The 24,079-nt window shown below is 43.0% G+C and overlaps 1 protein-coding gene across 7 annotated transcripts in view; it reads right to left on the bottom strand.

The window, feature by feature from the left end:
• Positions 1 to 24,079, bottom strand: part of LOC129827700 (disks large homolog 3-like) — a 149,506-nt gene that overhangs the window by 17,885 nt on the left and 107,542 nt on the right. For 5 of the 7 annotated variants that reach the window (XM_055888788.1, XM_055888785.1, XM_055888783.1 and 2 more), the window contains 3 exons: positions 23,575 to 23,734; positions 3,844 to 4,039; positions 3,096 to 3,198 (listed from right to left, as the gene is read on the bottom strand). In XM_055888788.1, coding sequence (XP_055744763.1) covers positions 3,096 to 3,198; positions 3,844 to 4,039; positions 23,575 to 23,734 — 459 coding nt within the window. The remainder of the gene's footprint in view (positions 1 to 3,095; positions 3,199 to 3,843; positions 4,040 to 23,574; positions 23,735 to 24,079) is intronic. The other 2 variants (XM_055888786.1, XM_055888790.1) reach the window with 1 other exon arrangement.

The raw sequence follows: 24,079 nt of genomic DNA, 5'->3' as shown, positions 1-24,079 counted from the left end.
TCTACCCCAGTGACAGAGAGGGAGGGGGGGCATGAGAGTACACTATGCACCTCCATTCCACTCAATGAACTCAATGTTACGATTGAGAGTTAGAGTGACATTTGGTGGCAGTCCAGTAAGTATGAAAGGGTGCAGTCTCTACTCTCTGCTGTGAGTTCAGCTCATGTATTCTTCAGTGCTGGCCTTCCATCAGAGGTCTGTGGAGTGGACGGCCGGGCTCCTGCCCCTGAGAGAGAGGAGTCCAGGCAGTGAGCCCAGCATGAAGCAGCATTTACACTCCACTTACTACTGACTGACTGACTGTCCTCTACAACGGTCCGGGTCCCTCCTCTGAATACACCCAGGCTAAGGACATGTCATGTCTGAGCTCAGGACGCCAGCTGAGTTATTGGCCACAGATATTAGTGCACTCTTGACTCATCCCTCTAGGTCTGGTTAAATATTGCCAGCGCTAGACTTTAACAGATACTGATCAGATTGTCCTGAAGGATACAACAGTAGACAGGCACGATACTACAAAAGGCACTGTTGTATTGACTTGAGGCATTTTTTAAAACAAGAGTTCACTCTGGCAAATACAACATTATTTCAAGATATTGTTTGACCCCTGTAGATCAAACATTTAACAGACTGGCAACATTTACTATGGTAGATGGGGCATCATTAATTATCTACTGTAAAAAGACACCCTTTGCTGTTCTTGGAGGCACATCAGCCTAGTGGGCCTGGGCCACTAGCTCAACTGGTTCCAGAGCCAGAATCCAACTCTGATTCAATGAGCTTTTCTGGCCTCCATTACCTGACCTTTCTTCCCATAGAAATGCCAGACCCGTGGAGAGTAATTAAACCCTCCTTGATCCAGGTTGATGTTTTGTGTGTTATTGGAGGTATCCGGAATATGGGAGAGAACAAGCTACAACTTAGACTCCTACATTCCTGTCATAGTCCAAGCTGAGAGAGGAGCTGAGACCGAAAGCTCATATCCTTTCAATTGTTGTTACAGCGTGTGCATGCATACCAGATTCTACTTCTAAAGAATGTCATATTTATCTATGATCTGCCCTTTATGCTTTTGTTATTAGGCTGTGTTTGTCTTTGTTACCTGCATATGAGAATTGTTCTATGACATTGTATAAACTGCCTTTATTTTGCTGGACCCCAGGAAGAGTAGCTGCTGCTTTGGCAAATGGTCAAGCCTCACCCTGACATATCAAACAGGTGGTTGAAAAGGTTTGTTTCCTGATGAGGTCACTTCCTGAAATGACCTGCTTCATTCTGGTCAGGGCTATAAGGATACAGCTAATGTCAAAGTGAGGTCAAAAGTTGCATGTTACAGTCGCGGCCGGATAATTTTTGCGTTTTAATTAACGCTAAACTAATTATCCTTACCGGCTACGAGAAGCACTTCTGACATTAGCTGCACCCCATCTACTCAAAACCCTCCACACCTCTGTGTCCACCTGTTTGTTATCTAAGGAGGCATTTCTTATCGCTAAATCAATAAGAGAGTAATTTACTAAGTCGTTCACTGTGATGCAACATTTATAACTAAAGTGACCTAGCTACTAAACCTTTAGATAACCTCTGACATTATATTAAAGTTTGAATGCTAACGTTAACACGCTAACTTTAGCTAGCTAGATTACGTTCTCAAATCATTTGACTAACTAACGTTACCGTAGCTAGCTAATTTACCTAACTGCATTTGGTGGAAACTGGCGAGCTATGGGCACATAACTAACTACTATAGCTAGTTAGCTACAAATACAATCTAGTTTATAGATAATTCCAAACGGATCCTAGCATTTGGTTAAACTAAGAGTTTACCAAACGGCGCACACAGGAGCTAATCCACGGCGCAGGTTTAACGTTAGCTTGGTGGCAAGATAATACTTTGTTTGCCCCGTAACTTGGTTGTGCAACAACAGAAACCACTATAACGACAAGTTACTGTCGTTAACCGACCCCAAAAGCTTGAGTGACTACACAAATGTTAACAGTAAATGTTCCTGATTCCACTGTATTCTCTCCACCCTCTTTCCTGTAAATGGGAGCGTGCGGGACAACAATTGCTCCTGTTTATTTCCTCACCTCTGTTCAGTGCAATGCTGTGTTACTTCGCAGCCCGTGGTATCTGATCCTAACATCCAGCCGACTGTGAATTCATGCCCATCCCCCATGCACATTTGTGTGTAGCTGAAGAAGTTCAAAAGTTCCTCCACCTTTCCTTTCTTCTCCCTAGTATATCCTCGCGCACGCTCTGTAATTATATTCGAGCCCCTCTGCCTGCCCTCACTCCAGTTTGTTTTGTTTCCGTTTCCCTTCCCTAGTACAGTGACCGCCGAGACGGAAACACTGTACACGGAGGATTGGACTCGAAACAGTGGAAAGAAGGACAACAGCCAGTCCTTCGGTTGCCCGCTTTGCAGTTGGCTCTACAGTTCAGCCTGGCTGTACAGCGAATGTATTAATGTAAGCGGAGCCCCTGAACATGAATCCCGGCACAGTCAGCCAATCACAAGACGCTCTGTAGCCTGCGGTCCTCATTTGCGAACCAGACTCTCTTCAAGATAACTAAGACAGACCAGGTAAGGGCTTGTATGTACCCAGATGAAGACAGCTTGGCTGTCCAAACGCTGGTTCTAAAAGTATTTCATCTGAGCTCCTAGCGGCTCTCCTTTTCTTTTTCAAGGGCTGCATGTAGCCTAGCCTACACCACTGCAGTAGTTTAAAAATTTGGGACATTAACATGTCACATGCTTCTGAAAGATTGGTTTTGCTTTATTGTAAATATTTACATTAGTAGGTCTACACTTCAAAGTAAGAAATACAAATACTGTAGAGGCTGGTTTGCTTAACTAGATCACCTGTATGCCCCTCATCTAGTGCAGTCCTCTGTAAGACTGAGATGATTATTCAGCACATCTGTTCCACAACATAAAGATCAAGATAAAGAATGAGCTGTTTGTGCGGTTGCTCAGCAGCCCCCTTACTGCACATAAACAGACCTTTAGTTGCTTTGGATGACAGCAACTAAAATGTAAAGTATGTGGGGTAGGTAGGTTTGTGTTGAGAGAGAGCAGAGAAACTCCTACCTTCTGGTCGGTACTGGGCGATGATGGTGACCGTCTGGCCGGCCCTCTTCAGCGCCGCAGCTGCCTGCTCGTGGGTGGCGTTCCGCAGGTTCACCCCATTCACCTGAGACACATAGCAGAGGGCAGAACCTCAACCATGGAGCCTTATTGACAGGTCAATGGACCAACCAGCACAGAGCTATTGAGCCAACAAAGGAATAAGACTACCTGGCTCTGACATAAGGATGTGTAGGAGAGCCTCATCCTGTTTATCCTCTCCTGGATCACCAGCTGGATGATTAGTTTTCAATCAGTGGAGGTATGACCTTGGCATGATGACCAGTTTTGTGACTAGAGAAAATGGTTGATTCACAATCCCACGAGGACCATTGAGCAGATGTGCCCTCCAGAAAGGTACTTATTTGTCATCATGGGGGGCCTTGCATTAGCTATAAGAGATTATTGGTTTAAATGAGAGCTGTGACCTTGACTGGAAGATGGTCCAACGGTCTCTTTGGTTTACTTTGATTCCATGCTGCGCAACTTATTATATTTATCCTGTTACCACTTTGGGTCTACTCCTCTCTCCATTGTTATTGTCTGTTGGTAAAGGCACGTCTTCGATGGTAAATCTTTAGTGCTAAAACACCTTAAATGCACTAATACTGTATACGCTATGCAACTTGCTATACATTTTAAAGCAATGTGTAAACCCTGCCACAGGTTGGCTGGCTGGTTAGTTAGTTGCCAGGACCGGCAAGCCACTGACCGAGAGGATGCGGTCTCCCCTTCTGAGCTCTCCGCTCAGGTCTGCTGGTCCTCCAGCCAGGATGAAGGAGACAAAAATGCCCTCTCCATCCTCGCCGCCCACGATGTTGAAGCCCAGCCCCGTGGAGCCCTTGTGCAGCAGCACCTTCCGCGGCTCCCTGCCAAACAGAGCAACAGCGTCAGGGCGCGGGGCGGGACTGGGAGAACAGGAGAGAGGCAGAGACAGACAGAAAGAGGGAGAGAAGTGTTTAGTTTATTAATTCGACCGTAAAAATAAGAAAAAAAGAACACAAAACTTGATGCACATCATGGAGGATAACACACAGTCTGGGACTTATTTACATTGTGGTCCTCTTGAGACAACATGGCTAGGCAAGATCGGACACGGTTGAACACAGTATGACAGCGAGATTAATAAAACATAAAAACAAAGAAGAACATCTGTCTCATCATTGCAGTTACATCGTAGGATACATTCATATGGGCACAGAAGACAAAACTGTTTTTTGCTTTATTTTTAAAGCTGCCCAGAGAGGACGTTATTTTTATGGGCAGCGGCAACTCATTTCACTCGGAGGCTCCAATATACAAGAAAGTACCTTTCCCAGCATTACTCCTGAACCTGTATAAGCACACATTAGCAACACCTGATCTGGTGCTGTGATTGTGTGCATCCCTAACATGGGGAAAGTAGTCATTCAGATATCTGGGTGCAGAACCATAAATCCTCCTGTAAACCAGACCCTGTCTAATCTGGGACACCCTAATTAAACCAAACCCAGTCTAATCTGGGACACCTTCATTAAACCAGACCCAGTCTAATCTGGGAAACCCTCATTAAACCAGACCCAGTCTAATCTGGGACACCGTGATTAATCCAGACCCAGTCTAATCTGGGACACCCTAGCCTGAACAGGCAGCCAGTTGATTCCTGAAAGCAGCCTCTGCCTATGTGAGTACATGGACTCACCTTCAATACTACCCTGATCAGTTTATTCTGGGCTATCTGGAGCTTCCCCTTCAGAAGCTTAGATAAGCCTCCAAACCAGGAAGTACTAGCAATGTCTAAATGGTATTGAATAAGGGCAGTGGCTAGCACTCTCATGGAGTCCTTATCAAGAAGCTTGGACATTTTAGCCAGAAACTTGGTCCTGGCATTAACCTTCCCTAGCACTTTAGTGGCCATGGTCACACTCCCCAAGCTTCCATTAAGGATGCATCCCAGGTAGCTAACAGAGGTTTTAGTGGTAGTAGGTTTTAGTAGTGGAAAGTGAGGGAGAGAATGAGAAGAGAGAAAGAGGGGGAGGAGTGAGAAAGAGGGAAGGAAGAGAGAAAGATAGAGGGGGAGACGGAGGTAGTTTAGGAAACAACCCACACCAACATCTGTTTATACATGGTGCCAACTTGTATTCTGGAAAAGGTGACACATACATCTCTTATTTTGAAGTAAATATACAATCCTTCGACTATGCTGCTGCAGAGCATGAAGAGAAGCGCTTTCTATGCATGTTTCAAAGTAAATACTTTCATATACCTTTGCAGGAAAAAAAAATCCCAGCATATAAATGAGTAATAAACATCATTCCACAAACGGAACCAAAAAATGTGAAAAAGGAAATGAAATACTTAGATGGCACTCTCACGGGTTGAACTACACTGGCAATAGGCATGTAAGAAGAACATGTGGTGATTATGATCAGACTTCACCTCGAACAATGCTTTGAGTTTCAAGGGACAACTGGGCCCACCAAGACATGCTGTCTTTCATGAACAATTTGCCCCCTCGGGCACTGTTCCGTCTCACGCTCATGTGCTCACACACACACAATGAGCAGCCCCACGCTTGACTGCTCCTGCTGCAGCTCTGTTTTAGCTTTAGCCGCTGTGAGTCATCATCAGGCAGGCTGAATTCCAGACTGTGTCGTACTGAGGATCTTGAAGAGGCCAAACCACTGCTAGGGACCATCAAAAACCTTCTGAGAACATGCCTCAGATATAAGGCAAAGACACACTTTGCAGAGGCTCTGGAAGCTTACACAGACACACACACAGTCACCCCTCTCAGCAGAGCCCTCCGCATGGTTCCCATTAGTGGTCTTCACTCCCAGTACTCAGCCTGCGGTCCACAAGAACAATTCCTACTCAATCCCTAATGGCTTTGCTCTAAGTTGCTGAAGAGACTCTTTTTACATCAATGGAGGCCAAGACTGCATGCATACAGTATATACATTCCTAGCATTAGTCTTAGGGCTTGACTGAAAACAACCCTGATTGTTCCAGTAAAACATGTGAAGAGGCATGGTGGTAAGTTTTAAATGGTTTCACAAAGGTTGATTAACATTAATAAAAGGTACTTAGACTGAAGAGAAATGATTGAATGGTACTTACATAAATACCTCACATTGATCTAAAACCCATATCAGCACATTCTGGATTGTTACAAGAGGGTTGGAACCAAAATGATTTTCTAATTGTTCCGTTCTGAAAAGAAACCCTCATTTTTTATTTTCCATTCCAGTGTTCCAACCAGAAAATAAAGTTCTGAACTGGTTCGAACCCCCAAAAAAGTAATGGTTCCTTTGCATTCTTTTTTAACCTGTGAAATCTACATTTTTACAAAATAGCTCATTCATTTACTTGACCCATTAGTACAGATAGAGAAGCTTGCTATGGAACGTGTAAGCTACAGTAGTTGTTTGCATGTAGTTGTTTGCATGTTTGATTGGTCAGATAAGTAAAGGTGCGAGATGTGACTGAAATTTCACTGATGGGGAGGAAGCGAGAGAGAGGAGTAGACATGGAGGGGGCTTAGCTTGAAGCGCTGAACATAATGACATGATTTGAAATGTGTTTAGGCTATTACTAGCATTGTAACTTCACCAAATTACAGAATTATATACTAGACATTAGGAATATTTTGGGGAACAAAAAAATAACATTATTAACCAGTTCTGTTCCAGAACACGAGAGATCACTTTCGTTTCCGTTTCCGTTTCTGTTCCTCCCCCAAAAATGCTGTTATTTTTCGGTTTTTAGTTATGTTCCCTGAACCGGTTACAACCCCTGGTTACAATACCCTCCAAATATAATGCATTTCCTCGAGAGTCCCTTCATTTAAGTTCATGCCCATGGCCTCAACCTAGAGCATACTGTATGACTAAAGCCTATTTGGCAGTGAAAGCCTGATGAACAATAGTAGCAGTGCAGTAGGTCTGAGTCTGAATAAGGCAGTCTTTTTCAAATGACTGCATTAGGTTTGTTCCCACATGGGAGGGTGAGTCAGAGATTCATTAAGCCCATACTGACCACACACACACACACTCCTCTTTCGGTCATCCATCCACAACTTTGCTTAGCAGCGGCTCTTTTCTATATATCTTTCTAAAGGATGAATACCTTTTTGTAAAAATGACATAACACTTACATACACAATTGGGTAACAGACATGAGTATAACACATGATAAATTATCTTTAAAAGACCTCATAAAATAGCAGCAAGCAGCAAAACAAGAGGACCGTTGTACTCCCCCCAAAGCGGACCAGGAAGTATTTGATCATCCAGGGGAGCGCTATGTGCTCATTCTGAAAAGACCCTCCCATTCCAACTCAGACACCCGCATCACCATGGTTACCTGAGGTTCCTATGTTTGCTCCTGATTGACAGTCGCTTCCTCAGCCGCTCGGGGCGAGCTCTCACAAACGACATGGAGGAGGAGATGTTCACCGCGAACATGGCGGCTACTGACTGTGGCACATTATTACTCAAACCCAAGGCATTATTACTTTAACTCCAGGGAGAAGTTAGCTATCCCTCTAACACCGCTCTCTATCTCTCCCTTGCTGGTGAGAGGAGCTCTGGTTGAGTCTCGCTATGTACCGACGGAATCGCAGGCTGTTGTGTGATGGGAAACAGCTCCACTTTGGCCTGTCAAACTCTTCACATCATCAGCAACAGGACAAGACTTAACCCTCACCCGCCCACACAGAGCAGACCAGAGACATCTCTAAAGAACAGAACCACATCCTACACGAAACATCCAGTGTAGGTTCCCCCATGCCAAGCTTCCTCCTCACGTCGCCCAGGCTTCCCTTGAGTGGCTCAGAGGGCTGTGTGTGACAGCAAAAGGTGACGGGAGTGGGATGTTGTCGGGAGGACCTCATCGCTTATCTGACGGTGGTGCCCTGGGCCAGCCCACCCAGACGCAGCAACAGCACGCCAGCATTCCTGTCCATCAGCCCAGCGCTCTTGAGATTAGGCAGACAGTCTCCCAGCAGCTCCCTGCTAATTTGTGATAGAATAAACAAGCTGAGGAAGTCATGAACTTAATTTACAAATCCCTGACATCACATCCTCAAGGAATTGATGACAGTCAGGACCCGGAAATAACATAGTTGTCTTTCAGTAAAACAGCAGAATACAACTGAGGAGAAAATGTGAATAACCAAAGTGACAAGGAGCCTTGCTTAAGTTATTTGAGTGTTGGTGCTCTCTAAGTAAAGGTGTGAGTTTGTTTTTTGTGCCAGCACACGTGTGTTTGTAATCCTGATAACAGAAAAAAGGCTTAGGCAGTGAATTCCAAAGGTTATGAACACAGGGATCAAGCACTCCCTCCCATTCATATGACCTCTTCCCCCCTCGTCTTGTCATCCACGGCAGGAATGTAAACAGTTATGGTGCTGTAAAACCTTTACTCTCTATGCCTGTCTATGGGCCTCTCGCTCCCGTTCACCCTGTCTCTCTCTACTTCTCTTTCGTTGTCTCTCTCTCTTTGCCTCACTCACTCTCTATATATATCACTGCCCCAACCATCCTCTTCCCTCAATGTTTTGGCTGAGGCTGTGAGGCTGAGGCAGCTCAGTCCTAATGCTCTGAATGGAGATGTGGGGTTCAGCAGGTCGTGCCTCCCCAGTGCTGTGCTGCTCTGCTGCTCTGCTCTGGCAGTCTCCCTCTCCTCAGCCCAGTAATTGGCTCTGCTTGGCTGATTAATAGTGGACACTGTGGACCGCCATTTTCCATGAACACAGAGAGACCAAGTCTCAGTGGAAAACATTAGCTCCCTCTCTTTCTCTCTGGCAGGATCACAAGCCCGTTGCGTGCAGGGCTGGCGTAAACAGATGTAAGAAAGACTGTTCTCTCGTCCCTCTTTTAGTTCTCCAGTGGATTGTACCACTACTTCCTCCCACTCTCTCTTTCTATTTCATTCGAATTCAGTGGTGTTCAAACTTCTTCAGCGGGGACCCCCTTTTTTCCGCCAGAATTTCTGGGTACCCCATTTTTCCCGAAGGAATTTCTTGCGACCCACCAGAAATCTAATGACACAACCTTAAATCTGTACATTTAGATTGTTAACGACAACAAATACATCTCAATTAATTGCATTTTCATCTCTTATCAAAATGAAAAAACAAACAAAAAATACATTTACTCAATAACGTTGTATCTTTCAAATAATCTTTATCAAAAACGTTTATATTGTCCTATACAATAATCTGTACTCTTAATTTTTTGTTCCCAAATAAAATAAAATAAAATATTTTGGTAACCCCACTGCAGTAGCGGGGCCTCGTCCCTGAATTTGAATACCACTGTTCTAATTTGACATGGAAAAGAAAGTCCTCACTGCTTAGGCAACAGACGGTTAAATATATTTCAAGCCTCTCAGAGCAGCTAAGAATAAACCAGACGCAATGAATGATTAACAGTTTAGACTCACTCTGGAGTTCAACTGAACAATTTTTATTTTTAATTTTTTAATTTACAAGGAACAATGCTGACTTTTTTCTAACCTTCCAGCTGTCTCTGTCCAGACTCTCTCCTATCTGTGCTATGAATGGTTTCCAGTGGCCATTGAAGACCCTGCTGCTAATGTGTATAAATCCCTGTGATCCTCTCTAAAAGCTTATCGGGTCAAAGGTTGATCAGAATCCCGAGTGAAGAACAATGTCAAGTTACTGATTAGCTCACCTGCTGCAGGCTCTGTGGATTCGTGTTGTGTTTACTGTAGCTAGTCTCTGGGAAAACAGTCCTGGCCCATAGCATTCTTTACTCTGATAGTGCCCAGTTACACAGTTCAGGTGACAATATTGGTCAGCTGAGACAAACACACACACACACGAGCTGTTCACGAGTTCTCATTTAAAAAATATATTGTTACTCAACGAGGATTAATTCACCTGGATTAATAAAACTCACATAGCCTATAGCAGGGCTCCAAACCTGTTCCTGGAGTGCTACCTTCCTGTAGGTTTTCACTCCAACCCTAATCTAGCACACCTGATTCTAATAATGAGCTTTTTGGCAAACTGAATCAGGTTAGTTACTACTGGGGTTGTAGTGAAAACCTACAGGAGGGTAGCTCTCCAGGAACAGGGTTGGAGAGCCCTGGCCTACAGAAACCAAAGTGATACAGTCGTGGCCAAAAGTTTTGAGAATGACACAAATATACATTTTCACAAAGTTTGCTGCCTCAGTGTCTTTAGATATTTTTGTCAGATGTTACTATGGAATACTGAAGTATAATTACAAGCATTTCATAAGTGTCAAAGGCTTTAATTGACAATTACATGAAGTTGATGCAAAGAGTCCAAATTTGCAGTGTTGACCCTTCTTTTTCAAGACCTCTACAATCCGCCCTGGCATGCTGCCAATTAACTTCTGGGCCACATCCTGACTGAAGTCAGCCCATTCTTGCATAATCAATGCTTAGAGTTTGTCAGAATTTGTGGGTTTTAGTTTGTCCATCCGCCTCTTGAGGATTGACCACAAGTTCTCAATGGGATTAAGGTCTGGGGAGTATCCTGGCCATGGACCCAAAATATCGATGTTTTGTTCCCCGAGCCACTTAGTTATCACTTTTGCCTTATGGCAAGGTGCTCCATCATGCTGGAAAAGGCATTGTTCGTCACCAAACTGTTCCTGGATGGTTGGGAGAAGATGCTCTCGAAGGATGTGTTGGTGCCATTCTTTATTGATAGCTGTGATCTTAGACAAAATTGTGAGTGAGCCCACTCCCTTGGCTGAGAAGCAACCCCACACATGAATGGACTCAGGATGCTTTTTTCCGGATGCCCCAAACAATCGGAAAGGGGATTCATCAGAGAAAATGACTTTACCCCAGTCCTCTGCAGTCCAATCCCTGTACCTTTTGCAGAATATCAGTCTGTCCCTGATGTTTTTTTCTGGAGAGAAGTGTCTTCTTTGCTGCCCTTCTTGACACCAGGCCATCCTCCAAATGTCTTCGCCTCACTGTGCGTGCAGATGCACTCACAACTGCCTGCTGCCATTCCTGAGCAAGCTCTGTACTGGTGGTGCCGTGATCCCGCAGCTGAATCAACTTTAGGAGACGGTCCTGGCGCTTGCTGGACTTTCTTTGGCTCCCTGAAGCCTTCTTCACAACAATTGAACTGCTCTCCTTGAAGTTCTTGATGATCCGATAAATGGTTGATTTAGGTGCAATCTTACAGGCAGCAATATCCTTGCCTGTGAAGCCCTTTTTGTGAAAAGCAATGATGACGGCACGTGCTTCCTTGCAGGTAACCATGGTAGACAGAGGAAGAACAATGATTCCAAGAACCACCCTCCTTTTGAAGCTTCCAGTCTGTTATTCGAACTCAATCAGCATGACAGAGGGATCTCCAGCCTTGTCCTCGTCAACACTCACACCCGTGTTAACGAGAGAATCACTGACATGATGTCAGCTGGTCCTTTTGTGGCAGGGCTGAAATGCAGTGGAAATGTTTGGGGAGATTCAGTTCATTTGCATGGCAAAGAGGGACTTTGCAATTAATTGCAATTCATCTGATCACTCTTCATAACATTCTGGAGTATATGCAAATTGCCATCATACAAACTGAGGCAGCAGACTTTGTGAAAATTAATATTTGTGTCATTCTCAAAACTTTTGGCCACAACTGTATATTAAGGGGATGGGGGCGCTGTTTAGACTATTTATGCTAATTTGGCTAATTTTTTAAACGGCTTCCCACAAAATCCTTGATCGTACAATATGCATATTATTATTATTATTGGATAGAAAACAGTCTATAGTTTCTATAGGAGTTGAAATTTTGTCTCTAAGTGGAACAGAGCCCATTCTACAGCAATTTCCCTGACATGGAGTCAGATTTGAGAAATGTTGGCCACTCTTCTGAAGTCAGTTATAAGGGCACTGTCGTTGCTATGACTATACGGACACTTCTTACGTCTTCCCCTGGATGCCTTTACGTGATGACGATTCCAACGGGGTCGATTGCGCGTTCACAGGCCCTACAAATGAAAAAACCCTGAAGCTAGTCATTCTTTGGGAGCTGCGTCATGAGCCTAGAGGACACCGGCGCGCACCTGTTCCAAGCGTTAGTTTAGCCTGTTATATTTCTCCGGTCATCTTTTCACTCGTTATAGGAGTTAAAAACATCATAAGGTAGTTAATTTAAAGCGTTTTATAGCAATTTATATCCGTTTAGTGCGATTTTGGGACATTTATTTTTGCAACGATGTGAAAAGTTGGGCACGCTTTTCAGTTCATCCCGAACGCAGTTGACATTTCCACATGGCAAGAGGACAGCTTTCCACCAAAAGACGATTTCTCCCAAGAAAGGATCCTTTGCCCAAGATACTGATGGAAGAACAGCTCAAGGTAGGACATTTTTATTATGATAAATCGTGTTTCTGTCGAAACATTTTAGTGGCTTAGGACGCCATGTTTTTTGACGTAGCTTCGCTTGGCGCAAACTGTATTGAAAAGTAAGGATAAATAAAAAAATGTAATAACGCAATTGTATTAAGAATTAAATTGTCTATCAATCCCTGTCCACCCTATATTTTTTAGTCACGTTTATGAGTATTTATGTATAAGAGTAGATCACTGTCTAAGTGGCGCAAGGACTTTTTCTTTACCAGCTTGTCTACATTTCACATTGTCTAACCATGATTTTGGTGGCTAAATATAAACATTTTCGATCAAACTGTATATGCATGTTGTAATGTGATGTTACAGGAGTGTCATCGGAAGAATTCTGAGAAGGTTAGTGAAAAAATTAATATCTTTTGGCGATGTTGACTTTTATCGCTCACTTTGGCTAGAATCAATGCTGGGCTGCTAATTGTTATGTGCTAAGCTAATATAACGATTTATTGTGTTTTCGCTGTAAGACACTTAGAAAATCTGAAATATTGTCTGTATTCACAGGATCTGTGTCTTTCGATTCGTGTATGCTGTGTATTTTTACGAAATGTTTGATGATTAGTAGTTAGGTAAACACGTTGCTCATTGAAATTATTCTAGTCCATTTGTGATGGTGGGTGCAATTGTAAACTATGCCATCTACCTGAAATATGCACTTTTTTCTAACAAAACCTATCCCATACCATAAATATGTTATCAGACTGTCATCTAATGAGTTTTTTTGTTGGTTAGGGGCTATAAATATCTTAGTTTAGCCGAATTGGTGATGGCTACTGGTGTTGGTGGACAAATAAAAGATGGTGGATTATGCTAATGTGTTTTTAGGTAATAGATGTACATCTTTACATATTGTGTCTTCCCTGTAAAACATTTTAAAAATCGGAAATGTTGACTGGATTCACAAGATCTGTGTCTTTCATTAGCTGTATTGGACTTTAATGTGTGAAAGTTAAATATTTTAAAAAAATATTTTTTTTGAATTTCGCGGCACTGGTTTTTCAGTGGGGGGGGGGGGGGGTGTGCCGCTAGCGCCACGCTGATCCTAGACAGGTTAAGATCTCTGTGTATGATTCCAGTGAGCTAGTAGTGTCATATGGAGAGGGGAATGGGTCTGTGAGGTGACTGTCTGTAGCAACACTGAGGGCGACGCATTGCGGCGCGGATGGGCACAGGGCCGACGATACCGGCCCTCTCTCTCTGACTCACCCTCACACCAGTGGAGGCTGATGAGGGGAGGACGACTCATAATAATGGCTGGGTTTTATGTATTTGATACCATTCCACTTATTCCGCTCCATTCATTACCACGGGCCCGCCCTCCCCAATTAAGGTGCCACCAACTTCCTGGGCCTCTGCTTTACACAAGAATTCTCAAACTTCAACAAACCCTGAGAATATAACCCTATGGAAATCCTCCTGGGCTGCAGGGAGGTCTCTCTCCTATCTGAGAGCAGGGAATCTGGATCGATCTGGACGTTGATCTACTCTGACTGGACTGGAAGTCTGTTGGCATGATGTCATCCATGACAACGTCCCTCTGTTTAGGTTTGAAGCAGACGAGACATACTGCAGAGCCCCTGGAAAACAGAGTAGGTCCATGGATGCGTTTGTAGACCAGGTCCATGTGTGTTGATTTATGTGTTGTCTGGGTGGGTATGCATGTATAAGTTCGTGAGGGAGCCTGCAGTAACGTGTGTGTCTATGAGTCAGCACATTATGAGGGAATGTCTGAGTAGATCAGTGTGTTTGATTGGTGCTGGCAGCGTGGGCTGCCTGTGTGAGGGGTGGAGGGGGGTGGTGGACCTGGGTGCATGGCCTGGTTTTCCCAGAGTGCAGATGAATCATGACAGCTGCAGGAATGTCCGGCGTCTGCCGCTCCTCATTTGCTGCCCCGTGCCGGATCAGCCTCTCATTTCCCAGTACATTTATGGTAAGACCACGGCCCAGTGTTTATATTTACATAAGGACAGCAGCAGGCAAAACATTCCTGTGCTGCAGAGCTGTGTGTGTGCGTGTGTGTGTGTGTGTGTGTGTGTGTGTGTGTGTGTGTGTGTGTGTGTGTGAGAGATGACAGCCTCCAGTTACCCCTCCTCCCAATACTGTCTGTTCACTTTACCCCCACAGTCTATCGACAGCAAGACCTCACAAATACAGTGGCATGCACCCAGCAACATAAAGGCCTCCATGATGACATTGTGATTGATAAGGGAAGTGCAGACAGTGGAGTGGACATGCAACATGAATATACACTGAGTATACAAAACATTAAGGACACCTGCTCCTTCATTTATATTTGAGTCATTTAGCAGATGCTCTTATCCATAGTGACTTACAGTAGTTAGTGCATACATTTGACATACTTTTTTGTACTGGTCCCCAATGGGAATCGAACCCACAACCCTGGCGCTGTAACTAGCCACGCGGGACACCCCAGTATATTTCCATGACATAGACTGACCAGGTGAATCCAGCTGAAAGCTATGATCCCTTATTGATGTCACTTGTTAAATCCACTTTAATCAGTGTAGATCAGGGGAGGAGACAGGTTAAAGAAGGATTTTTAAGCCTTGAGACAATTGAGACATGGATTGTGTATGTGTGCCATTCAGAGGGTGATTGGGCAAGACAAAATATTTAAGTGCCTTTGAACAGGGTATGGTAGTAGGTGCCAGGAGCACCGTTTGTGTCACAAACTGCAACGCGGCTGGGTTTTTCACTCTCAACAGTATCCCGTGTGTATAAAAAATGGTCCACCACCCAAAGGACATCCAGCCAACTTGACACAACTGTGGGAAGCACTGGAGTCAACATGGGCCAGCATCCCTGTGGAACGCTTTCAACACCTTGTAGAGTCCATGCCCCGACGAATTGAGGCAGTTCTGAGGGCAAAAGGGTGGGGTGCAACTCAATATTAGAAAGGTGTTCCTAATGTTTTGTCCACTCAGTGTATGAATACACATAACACAAATCAACTAAACAGACACAGAGACAGGTAGATGACTTAAAATACACAATCATAAACCACACAGACACACACAAAAATTCTATCCATATATCCACTGTAGAGGTTTTCAGTAGGGCAGCTAGGACAATGACAGTGGCTTGGCTGGGGACTCAGCTCTGGGTTAAACTCAGCTCCTGAAATATGGGATTGAGCAGCATGTGGGAGCGAGCGGCTCTGTCAGTCATAATCCTGTGGAGACGAGTGTCTCTGTGAAGGGCAGGTAGGACTCTCATCTTTAACTCTCAGTTAGCCGACTCTGCCTCAACCTCGCCTCAGGACTGGAGGGATGTTACTGTTTCTAATTCATATACATGATCAGTTTGATGACTGATTAAATGTATTTAACACTATTAGCACGTAGTATTTTCACTCTTAATTCACGTGAAATGGTATTTATGAACATTTGCAATAAATAAATGGAGGTTAGCATGGAAGTCTCCTCTCTAAACAAAACAATCAATCAAATGTATTTATAATACCTTTTAACATCAGCAGAGTGCTTATACAGAAACCCAGCCTAAAACCCCAAAGAGCAAGCATTGCGGATGTAAATGCACAGTGGTTAGGAAAAACTCCCTAGAAAGGCAGGAACTTAGGATGAAACCCAGAGAGGAACCAGGCTCTGAGGGGTGGCCAGTCTTCTTTTGGCTGTGCCTGGTGGAGATTATAAGAGTACATGGCCATTAAGGCCAGACCGTTCTATAAGATATGCAAACATTCATAGATGACCAGCAGGGTTAAATAATAATCACAGTGGTTCTAGATGGTGCAACAGGTCAGCACTTCAGGAGTAAATGTCAGTTGGCTTTTCATAGCTGAGCATTCAGAGGTCGAGAGAGAGAAAGAATTTACCAAAAAACAGAGCAAACTAGAATGCTATTTGGCAGTGACTGACGCAAAATTAAGGAAATCTTTGACTATGTATAGACTCAGTGAGCATAGCCTTGCTATTAAAACCTGTTGAGGATAGAGGGCGCTATTTACACTTTGGGGGAAAATTGTGCCCAATTTAAACAGCCTCGTACTCTATTCTTGCTCGTACAATATGCATATTATTATTATTATTGGATAGAAAACACTCTCAAGTTTCTAAAACCGTTTGAATTATATCTGTGAGTAAAACAGAACTTATTTTGCAGCATACTTCCTGTCAGAAAGTGAAAAATCTCAAATCGAGGCTCTGTTCCAGGGCCTCCCTATCATTTTGCTTGAGATTTGTGACTATACATGCACTTTATACGCCTTCCACTAGATGTCAATAGGCTGTGAGAGGTGAAATGGGGTCTCAATCTCTTTCTATGGTCAAAAGAGACAGCTTGGAATGACATGACCCCAGAATTTGTTTGTTCAGGAAGCGCATAAAGGTCACCAGTATTGGTTTCTGAAAAGCAATCGTTATAGACGTCTTATATCTCCGGCTTTGATTTTATTTGATAAATGTGAAGATATCATCTTAAAGTATGTTTTTTCAATATAGTTTTATTAGATTATTGAATTTTTTTTGGGACGTTAGACGTGTTGCGTTCTTTGCGTTTGGTGAAGATGGACAGCTTAGCGCCACTTGGCTAGTTTTGCTTGCTAATTCGCGAGGGAAAAAGGCCATTCTAAAACCAGACAACGATTGTTCCCGACAAAGGACCCCTTGTACAACATTCTGATGGAAGATCATCAAAAGTAGGACCCATTTTATGATGCTATTTCATATATCTGTCGAACATATGTACTATTAGGTAGCGCCCAGATTTTGGGCACGCTCTCGCTATAACGTAAGCTGGATGTCGTAATGAAGTTATTTTTAGAATTCTAACACAGCGATTGCATTAAGAACTAGTGTATCTATCATTTCCTATACAACATGTATTTTTTTGTCATGTTTATGAATAGTTATTTGGTCAGAATAGGTGAGTTTTAGAAAAATATCCGCACATTCTGGGAAAAAGATGCTACGTTAGCACAATGTATAACCACTGATTTCAGCTCTAAATATGCACATTTTCGAACAAAACATAAGTGTATGTATAACCTGATGTTATAGGACTGTCATCTGATGAAGCTTATCAAGGTTAGTCAAAAATTATATATCTTTTGCTGGTTTGTTACGATCGCTAACTTTTGCTGCTGGTAAATGGCTTGTGTTTCTGGCTATTGTGGTAAGCTAATATAATGCTATATTGTGTTTTCGCTGTTAAACACTTAAAAAATCTGAAATATTGTCTGGATTCACAAGATGCTTGTCTTTCATTTGCTGTACATCATGCATTTTTCAGAAATGTTTTATGATGAGTATTAAGGTATTCCACGTTGGTCTCTATAATTACTCTGGCTGCTTCGGTGCTATTTGTGACGGTAGCTGTGATGGTAGCTGCAATGTAAAACTGATTTATAGCTCAAATATGCACATTTATATGCACACGGTAGCTGTGATGGTAGCTGCAATGTAAAACTGATTTATAGCTCAAATATGCACATTTTTCGAACAAAACATAGAGTTATTGTGTAACATGTTATAAGACTGTCATCTGATGAAGTTGTTTCTTGGTTAGTTTGGTTGGTTCTTGGTTAGTTAGGTTGGTTTTGTGCATGCTACCTGTGCTGTGAAAGAAATGTCTGTGCTTTTTTGTATTTGGTGGTGAGCTAACATAAATATACGTGGTGTTTTCGCTGTAAAACATTTTAAAAATCGGACATGTTGACTGGATTCACAATATGTTTATCTTTCATTTACTGTATTGGACTTGTTAATGTGTGAAAGTTAAATATTTCTCAAAAATATTTTTGGAATTTCGCGCTCTGCCTTTTCAGTGGAATGTGGGAGGAGTTCCGCTAGCGGAACGCTGGGGCTAGACAGGTTAAGAAAGGCTGCCGATGTCAGACCTGGCTCTCAAGAGAAGACAGGCTATTGCACACTGCCCACAAAATGAGGTGGAAACTGAGCTGCCAAATGTATGACCATATTAGAGACACATATTTCCATCAGATTACACAGACCCACAAAGAATTTGAAAACAAATCTAATTTTGATAAACTCCCATATCTATTGGGTGAAATATGAGTGTGCAATCACAGCAGCAAGATTTGTGACCTGTTGCCACAAGAAAAGGGCAACCAGTGGAGAAATAACACCATTGTAAATACAACCTATATTTATGTTTATTTATTTTCCCTTTTGTACTTGAACTATTTGCACATCATTACAATACTGTATACAGAAATAATATGACATTTGAACTGTCTTTATTCTTTTGGAACTTTTCTAAGTGTAATGTTTACTGTATCAAATCAAATTTATTTACATAGCCCTTCTTACATCAGCTGATATCTCAAAGTGCTGTACAGAAACCCAGCCTAAAACCCCATACTGTAAATTTTTTATTGTTTATTTCACTTTTGTTTATTATCTATTTCACTTGCTTTGGCAATGTACAGTGCCTTGCAAAAGTATTCATCCCCCTAGGCATTTTTCCTATTTTGTTGCATTACAACCTGGTATTTAAATGGATTTTTATTTAGATTTAATGTAATGGACATACAGAAAATAGGACAAATTGGTGAAGTGAAATAAAATAAAAATACCTGTTTAAAACAAAACAAAAATAAATAAAATACAGAAAAGTGGTGCATGCATATTTATTCACCCACTTTGTTATGAAGCCCCTAAATAAGATCTGGTGCAACCAATTACCTTCAGAAGTCACACAATTAGTTAAATTAAGCCCACTTGTGTGCAATCTAAGTATCACATGATCTGTCACATGATCTCAGTATATATACACCTGTTCTGAATGGCCCCAGAGTCTGCAACACCACTAAGCAACGGGCACCACCAAGCAAGCAGCATCATGAAAACCATGGAGCTCTCCAAACAGGTCAGGGACAAAGTTGTGGAGAAGTACAGATCAGGGTTGGGTTATAAAAAAAATCTGAAACTTTGAAGATCCCACGGAGCACCATTAAATCCATCATTAAAAAATGGAAAGAATATGGCACCACAACAAACCTGCCAAGAGAGGGCTGCCCACCAAAACTCACGGACCAGGCAAGGAGGGAATTAATCAGAGGCAACAAAGAGACCAAAGATAACCCTGAAGGAGCTGCAAAGCTCCACAGCGGAGATTGGAGTATCTGGCCATTGGACCACTTTAAGCCGTCCACTCCACAGAGCTGGGCTTTACGGAAGAGTGTCCAGAAAAAAAGCCATTGCTTCAAGAAAAAAATAAGCAAACATGTTTGGTGTTCGCGAAAAGGCATGTGGGAGACTCCCCAAACATAAGGAAGAAGGTACTCTGGTCAGATGAGACTAACATTTTGCTTTTTGGCCATCAAGGAAAACGCTATGTCTGGTGCAAATCTAACACCTCTCATCACCCAGAGAACAACATCCCCACAGTGAAGTATGGTGGTGGCAGCATCATGCTGTGGGGATGTTTTTCATCGGCAGGGACTAGGAAACTGGTCAGAATTGAAGGAATATTGGATGGCGCTAAATACAGGGAAATTCTTGAGGGAAACCTGTGTCAGTCTTCCAGAGATTTGAGACTGGGACGGAGGTTCACCTTCCAGCAGGACAATGACCCTAAGCATACTGCTAGAGCAACACTTGAGTGGTTTAAGGGGAAACATTTAAATGTCTTGGAATGGCCTAGTCAAAGCCCAGACCTCAATCCAATTGAGAATCTGTGGTATGACTTAAAGATTGCCGTACACCAGCATAACCCATCCAACTTGAAGGAGCTGGAGCAGTTTTGCCTTGAAGAATGGGCAAAAATCCCAATGGCTAGATGTGCCAAGCTTATAGAGACTTACCCCAAGAGACTTGCAGCTGTAATTGCTGCAAAAGGTGGCTCTACAAAGTATTGACTTTGGGGGGGGTGAATAGTTATGCACGGTCAAGTTTTCAGATTTTTTAAAACTTATTTATTGTTTGTTTCAAAATAAAAAATGTTTTGCATATTCAAAGTGGTAGGCATGTTGTGTAAATCAAATGATACAACCCCCCCCCCCAAAGTCTATTTTAATTCCAGGTTGTAAGGTTGTAAGGCAACAAAATAGGAAAAATGCCAAGGGGGGTGAATACTTTCTCAAGCCACTGTAAACATATGTTTCCCATGCCAATAAAGCCCTTAAATTGAAATGGAAATGTAATTGAATAGAAAATTCAATTGAATTGAGAGAGACTGTAGTGTGTCTGTGTAGGGAAAACAATGTTTAATATGTTAACTCTGGAAATACAAATCTAGATGTGTCGATGGAGAGGATTAAACAAACATCAGTGGAACACGTTCACACTTTGATGTAAGACAGATAGTCAAAGCAGATAATTATCTAAGCCACTGTGGTTACCGTCATTAAATTAGGGTAGTGACATATAGCCCGGTAAAGGATGTTATAGATGTAAACTGTGAGTATGACCACCACCATAACAAGCATGAGTTGACATGGACATGGAGAGGTAAGACATGTATAGACTGTTACAGACAGACAGACAGATTCTAAGTGGCTATCTATCAGACACAGATGAGAGGCCCTCCTTTACAAGAGAGCTCTGTCAGCACAGGCAGCACTCTTTCCTCCTTTTCCCTCCCTCCTTCCCTCTCTCTTCATTCTGCCGTCTCTCCTCTGTTCTCAAAAGTGCAGCCACGTGCAGATGTGGCGAAGGGGGTGAAGGCAGTGCCATAGCTAATACACAGGACAAATACACAGGACAATACACAGGACAAATACACAGGACAATACACATGACAACACACAGGCCAATACACCGGACAAATACACAGGACAATACACATGACAATACACAGGACAAATACACATATGTACGTGCACATACATAGAAACTATTACACACAAACAGTGTAGAACTGCACGCCCACACGCACCATACAGTCATTGCCACGCACATCCCACATACACACACACATGCACACGCACCCTCACTCACGCACACACACAATAGCTTGGGTATTAAGGTGACTCTGCGCCTCTGGGGCTTTCAAATCAAGCTCTGTGAATGATGTTTCACTGTTTGGCCAAGAGGTCGTAAGGCAGAATGAGGGAGTATGGGATGGGCTTCTTTGAGGTATTTGGGCTATACAGTGCCACCTCAGACAGAACTGAACCCTCCTTGCACAGCTAGTCAACCAGAGACAAACACATTGCCACACCGTTGGGAGTCCCACTTAACTACATCTATCTACATACAGTGCCTTCAGAAAGTATTCAGACCCCTTGACTTTTTCACCATTTTGTTACGTTACAGCCTTATTCTAAAATTGATTAAATTGTTATCTTTCTCATCAATCTACACACAATACCCCATAATCACAAAGCAAAAATAGTTTTTTTTAAATATTTGCTAATGTATTAGACCCTTTACTCAGTACTTTGTTGAAGAACCTTTGGCAGCGATTACAGTCTCAAGTCTTTGGGTATGACGCTACAAGCTTGGCACACCAGTATTTAGGGAGTTTCTCCCATTCTTCACTGTAGATCCTCTCAAGCTCTGTCAGGTTGGATGGGGAGCGTCACTGCACAGCTATTTTCAGGTATCTCCAGAGATGTTCAATCGGGTTCAAGTCCGGGCTCTGGTTGGGCCACTCAAGGACATTCAGAGACTTGTCCATTAGCCACTCCTGCATTGTTTTGGCTGTGTGCTTAGGGTCGTTGTACTGTTGGAAGGTGACCTTTTGCCCCAGTCTAAGGCCCTGAGCACTCTGGAGCATGTTTTAAGGATCTCTCTGTATTTTATTCCATTCATCTTTGCCTTGATCCTGACTAGACTCCCAGTCGCTGCCGCTGAAAAACATCCCCACAGGATGATACTGCCACTACCATGCTTCACCGTCGGGATGGTGCCAGGTTTCCTCCAGACATGATGTTTGGCATTCAGGCCAAAGAGTTCAATCTTGGTTTCATCAGACCAGATAATCTTGTGTCTCATGGTCTGAGAGTCTTTAGGTGCCTTTTGGCAAACTCCAAGTGGGCTGTCGTGCATTTTACTGAGGAGTGGCTTCCGTCTGGCCACTCTACCATAAAGGCCTAATTGGTGGAGTGTTGTTGGAAGGTTCTCCCATCTCCACAGAGGAACTCTGAAGCTCTGTCAGAGTAACCATCGGGTTCTTGGTCACCTCCTTGACCAAGGCCCTTCTCCCCGGATTGCTCAGTTTGGCCAGGCGGCCAGCTCTAGGAAGTCTTGGTGGTTCCAATCTTCTTCCATTTAAGAATGATGGAGGCCATTGTGTTCTTGGGGACCTTCAATGCTGCATACATTTGTTGATACCCTTCCCCAGATCTGTGCCTTGACAAAATCCTGTCTCTGAGCTCTATGGACAAATTCCTTCGACCTCATGGCTTGGTTTTTGTCCTGACATGCATTGTCAACTGTGGAACCTTATATAGACAGGTGTGTGCCTTTCCAAATCATGTCCAATCAATTGAATTTACCACAAATGGACTCCAATCAAGTTGTAGAAAAATCACAAGGATGCTCAATGCACCTGAGCCCAATTCCGAGTCTCATAGCAAAGGGTCTGAATACTTCTGTAAATAAGGTACTTCTGTTTTTTGTTTTTAATACATTTGCAAACAAATCTAAAAAACAGGTTTCACTTTGTCATTATGGGGTATTGTGTATAGATTGAGATTTAAAAAAAAAAACATTTTAGAATAAGGCTGTAATACTTATTATTTTTTTTTAAAGTCAAGGGGTCTGAATACTTTCCGAAAGCACTGTGCTTATCACCAAAGAAAGCCACAACACCAACACCGGAGAATGTCAGGTAAAGCAACGGTCACCACACCAAAATCAAATAAGGAATATTCTAAAGTTCACGACAAAAAGCCTTTTACTGCTCTCTCTGATGGCTCTGTTTTGTCATGAGAAAGTGACTAACCCTAGATGGTAAAAATACTATTAAACCTACATTCACATGGTGAAAACAATATAATACATTTTTACGTGAATTTTACATTATATAATTCTGTAAAAAAGATGAATGTGCTGTACAAGAATGAGATAATAAGAAAACATGCAAAAATGGTACTGACCTGGTGAAGTCTTCTTCCCCCAGCATGTGACGGGGGTCTGGGGAATACCTGGAGGGCGTGACCTGGGGGGGCTGGCTGTAGACGGGCTTGGGCTCCATAGCTCCCATGTAGGCCATGCCTGAGTTGTGGCTGACGTGGTTGTCCACCATGGTGGGGAAGGCTGGAGGGAGGGCGGGGAGGGCCAGACCAGTAGATGGAAAGGAGGGATGATTAAAACAGTGGTCCACTGAAGGCTGCTGAAGGCCTGGGAGCACTCTTGCCAGGAAGGATCAACTCATACCACTATCATACATGTGACGATGCATGTTTATGGCCCATAAAATACAGTATTCTCTCTACATTAGATTAGTCAGTGTGGGTAGTGTCTATACCTGAGTCCCCAGATTTACATTCCATCATGGGGGGTTACAGTACTTATAACCCATAGGGGGCTACAGTAGTTATAACCCATGGGGGGCTACAGTACTTATAACACACGGGGGGCTACAGTACTTTTAACCCATGG

This window comes from Salvelinus fontinalis, chromosome 29 (assembly GCF_029448725.1).
Source record: "Salvelinus fontinalis isolate EN_2023a chromosome 29, ASM2944872v1, whole genome shotgun sequence".
Lineage (NCBI taxonomy): Eukaryota > Metazoa > Chordata > Actinopteri > Salmoniformes > Salmonidae > Salvelinus > Salvelinus fontinalis.
The sequence above is the reverse complement of the archived record's forward strand: the minus strand, read 5'-3'. Positions and strand labels throughout refer to the sequence as shown.